Here is a 4,230-nt window from a genome sequence, read left to right as displayed (position 1 = left end):
GTATACATGTGGTTGTTAAACCCAATTTCCGGTAGTGTCCCACCCCCGCCTATAACCCCACTTAAAAATCTTTCCCTGCTCTCCCAGTAAGCTACCTACCCCCCAGTACATCCCACCATTACTCCAAACCACATTTTAATACTTGGAAATAAACAAGAGATACGGGAGGAGGGGGGAAATAACCAATTCTCCCAAAAGCTTTTATTTCTACTATGGCTCCCATTGAACACTTGAGTAAGCTGTAAACCAAACTGCCACCTTGATTCCCCTTTATCCCCAACCAAGAGCCTGTTCCCACAACCCCCTACACCCCACCCCAAAACAACCTAATTAACACTAAAATGAAACAACACAACTTGGGAATGCAACAACTTTATTCAAAGGAAAGTGCAATGTAACTTGTTGAAAGCTTAAAAGGAGGCACAACTTAGACACCTCCTCTCAAGCGCAGGACCAGGTGCAGAGTTGATTCTTTCTGGATGTTGTAGTCAGACAGGGTGCGGCCATCTTCCAGCTGCTTCCCTGCAAAGATCAGCCTCTGCTGGTCAGGAGGTATGCCTTCCTTGTCTTGGATCTTTGCCTTGACATTCTCAATGGTGTCACTGGGCTCCACCTCAAGGGTGATGGTCTTGCCGGTCAGGGTCTTGACAAAGATCTGCATTCCCCCTCTGAGACGAAGGACCAGGTGCAGGGTCGATTCTTTCTGGATGTTGTAGTCAGACAGGGTGCGGCCATCTTCCAGCTGCTTCCCTGCAAAGATCAGCCTCTGCTGGTCAGGAGGGATGCCTTCCTTGTCTTGGATCTTTGCCTTGACGTTCTCAATGGTGTCACTGGGCTCCACCTCAAGGGTGATGGTCTTGCCGGTCAGGGTCTTGACAAAGATCTGCATTCCCCCTCTGAGACGAAGGACCAGGTGCAGGGTCGATTCTTTCTGGATGTTGTAGTCAGACAGGGTGCGGCCATCTTCCAGCTGCTTCCCGGCAAAGATCAGCCTCTGCTGGTCAGGTGGGATGCCTTCCTTGTCTTGGATCTTTGCCTTGACATTCTCAATGGTGTCACTGGGCTCCACCTCAAGGGTGATGGTCTTGCCGGTCAGGGTCTTGACAAAGATCTGCATTCCCCCTCTGAGACGAAGGACCAGGTGCAGGGTCGATTCTTTCTGGATGTTGTAGTCAGACAGGGTGCGGCCATCTTCCAGCTGCTTCCCTGCAAAGATCAGCCTCTGCTGGTCAGGTGGGATGCCTTCCTTGTCTTGGATCTTTGCCTTGACATTCTCAATGGTGTCACTGGGCTCCACCTCAAGGGTGATGGTCTTGCCGGTCAGGGTCTTGACAAAGATCTGCATTCCCCCTCTGAGACGAAGGACCAGGTGCAGGGTCGATTCTTTCTGGATGTTGTAGTCAGACAGGGTGCGGCCATCTTCCAGCTGCTTCCCTGCAAAGATCAGCCTCTGCTGGTCAGGTGGGATGCCTTCCTTGTCTTGGATCTTTGCCTTGACGTTCTCAATGGTGTCACTGGGCTCCACCTCAAGGGTGATGGTCTTGCCGGTCAGGGTCTTGACAAAGATCTGCATTCCCCCTCTGAGACGAAGGACCAGGTGCAGGGTCGATTCTTTCTGGATGTTGTAGTCAGACAGGGTGCGGCCATCTTCCAGCTGCTTCCCTGCAAAGATCAGCCTCTGCTGGTCAGGTGGGATGCCTTCCTTGTCTTGGATCTTTGCCTTGACGTTCTCAATGGTGTCACTGGGCTCCACCTCAAGGGTGATGGTCTTGCCGGTCAGGGTCTTGACAAAGATCTGCATTCCCCCTCTGAGACGAAGGACCAGGTGCAGGGTCGATTCTTTCTGGATGTTGTAGTCAGACAGGGTGCGGCCATCTTCCAGCTGCTTCCCTGCAAAGATCAGCCTCTGCTGGTCAGGAGGGATGCCTTCCTTGTCTTGGATCTTTGCCTTGACATTCTCAATGGTGTCACTGGGCTCGACCTCAAGGGTGATGGTCTTGCCGGTCAGGGTCTTGACAAAGATCTGCATTCCCCCTCTGAGACGAAGGACCAGGTGCAGGGTCGATTCTTTCTGGATGTTGTAGTCAGACAGGGTGCGGCCATCTTCCAGCTGCTTCCCTGCAAAGATCAGCCTCTGCTGGTCAGGTGGGATGCCTTCCTTGTCTTGGATCTTTGCCTTGACATTCTCAATGGTGTCACTGGGCTCGACCTCAAGGGTGATGGTCTTGCCGGTCAGGGTCTTGACAAAGATCTGCATTGTCTATTAAGAAAGAAAACAACAAAAGGCACGCACATTTAGCAGATAACCCACGTTAGCATGTTTCTAAAACTGACTAATTTTGCTCTTTATTACAAAAAGCCCATCTAAACATTCACAACAGGGACCGGGACAGGCCTGACAAATGCCAGCGCCCAGGCTGGTCCACCTATGAGGAAAAGCAGGCCAGTTGACCAAGGCAAACTTACCCACTCGGCACCCCTCAGCAGAATGTCTACCCGTGTCAACTCCGTGGGGCCTGCCCTAGGCCCAACCCTCCCTGGTCCCGTGACTGCCACGAAGCGACGCGACACGTTTCCGGGTTTAAGATGGGCCCCACCCCAGATTGTGCGCTAACAAGAGGTCACATGATGGCAGCGGGGCACGCTGGCTTCCCCCGAGCGGGCAGAGATCCACTAAGGGAGGCACCGTCACGGTCGGACGGCTCCTCAGCCCATAGTCGGGTTTTAGGCCGCTTCGCTCCACAAAACCCAAACGTTCGCGTCAGATTCGACTAGCGACGCTGTCCAGCCCTTTGCCATAAAAAAGATAAAACGCGCTCCAGAGGCTTAGTTACGGTCGGGGTGGGAGGCCCTCTGGTACTTTGTAGACACTTACAATCTTTCAGTTTCGTCCCTCAATTCCAGCCCGTCCGTGTCAGTCGGGAGCGACCGCCATTTTGCTCCGTTCGGCCCTCTAACCGCCACCCCGCTGTGGGCCCTGAGCGGCTAAAGGGAGCTGCCCTCCGCCCGCGGCGCGCAGCTCCCAAAGCCCCCGCTCCCCGCCCGCCCTCGCGGCCCGCTGGCCCTCCGGCCTACAGGCCCGCGTAGGAGAACCCCCCTCCTCACCGAGTTGCGATGGCAGCGCAGCGAACACAAAGCAGCAGTACAGGAACTCCGGCCGCGACGGATCTAACTGCGCCCCACCCGGCACTTCCTTATATAGCCATCGCAAACCGCCGCGCCGGAGAGATCCCTCCGCAGAAACGCCGAGAAGGGACTATTTTCCACAATGCTTTCGGCGGCCCACCGCAGAAACGAAACCCCCGAATTCACCCAAGCCAGTCATAATATGTTCTCCTCTTAAGACTGAGTTTTTCGGGGTGGACCGGGTGGGCAGAGGACCGTTCTTTTGAGGCACTGGCGGAGGGATCAACACATTCGCTGCGCGCTTCAACCAGCCGGCGCTGGCTCCAGGCGCCTGGGGGAGGGGGGCGGTGAGGAGCGGGTGCGGGGCGAGGGCGGCGAGAAAATCCGGCGTGGATGACCTTGGGTGCCCGGAGCGGGCGGGCCTCCAGGTTTTCCCGCAGCCTCGGCCCGGACGCCCCCTCCCCTCCGCAGCTACCGTGCGACCACAGCTCCTAACTAGTCATTAATGGGGACCCCGGGGCCTCAGAATCCGGGCGCCGGCTCCCTTCTAGCTCGCCCTGCCGCCACCCAGAACCCAGGGCCTATCATGTAGGGTCACATTGGAAATCGCGATGATGCTCGTGTTTTCCTGTGGCCTCCCCTCCCCCGTGCCCAGCGCATGGGGTGGGGTCGCCCCCCCTCCGTCCCAGGTCGCCCCCTGCCCCCCAAGACCCGGGCCCCGACGAGGACAGGGGCGATGACTCAGCAAATCTCGGCGTCCCCGCCTGACGCCAGGCCGGGCGGGTGCCAAGGCCGAAATCGCGGCTGGGCTAGGCATGTCCCCGTGTTAAGGGCCAAGTGGGCGACTTCAAAATCAAAAACCTAAAGCCAAAAACAAACGAGCTTTTTCCAGTGGAGGGCTAAGGTGGCGTGCCGAGATTGCATCAGGAAAGAAAACACACACCATTTTAAAAAATAACAAATCACCTGTGCTGGAACTGAAAGCTGGCAGAAATAGAAGTTTCTGGGCTGTTCTTCAGCCTTCCTGTTTATTCTTGGCAACCTTGGGTTTGTACAAAGTAGGTGCTTGGCTGCACACAGGCGGCAGCGACATTACATCTCTGT

General features: G+C 55.9%; 1 protein-coding gene across 1 annotated transcript; it reads right to left on the bottom strand.

Moving 5' to 3' along the window:
- Positions 1-356: 356 nt before the first annotated feature.
- UBC (ubiquitin C) lies at positions 357-3,255 on the bottom strand. Its single transcript, XM_075534484.1, has 2 exons — positions 3,106-3,255; positions 357-2,260 (listed from the first exon to the last, which is right to left on the bottom strand). Exon 2 carries the CDS (start codon positions 2,255-2,257, stop codon positions 428-430), a length of 1,830 nt encoding a protein of 609 aa, XP_075390599.1. The 5' UTR covers positions 2,258-2,260; positions 3,106-3,255; the 3' UTR covers positions 357-427.
- Between the last annotated feature and the right edge of the window lie 975 nt (positions 3,256-4,230).

This window comes from Tenrec ecaudatus, chromosome 16 (genome assembly GCF_050624435.1).
Source record: "Tenrec ecaudatus isolate mTenEca1 chromosome 16, mTenEca1.hap1, whole genome shotgun sequence".
In the NCBI taxonomy this organism is placed as follows: Eukaryota; Metazoa; Chordata; class Mammalia; order Afrosoricida; family Tenrecidae; genus Tenrec; species Tenrec ecaudatus.
The sequence above is the reverse complement of the archived record's forward strand: the minus strand, read 5'-3'. Positions and strand labels throughout refer to the sequence as shown.

What these genes read in the sequence shown, in the direction of transcription:
- UBC (XM_075534484.1), bottom strand. Translation starts at nt 2,257, where the DNA reads ATGCAGATCTTTGTCAAGACCCTGACCGGCAAGACCATCACCCTTGAG.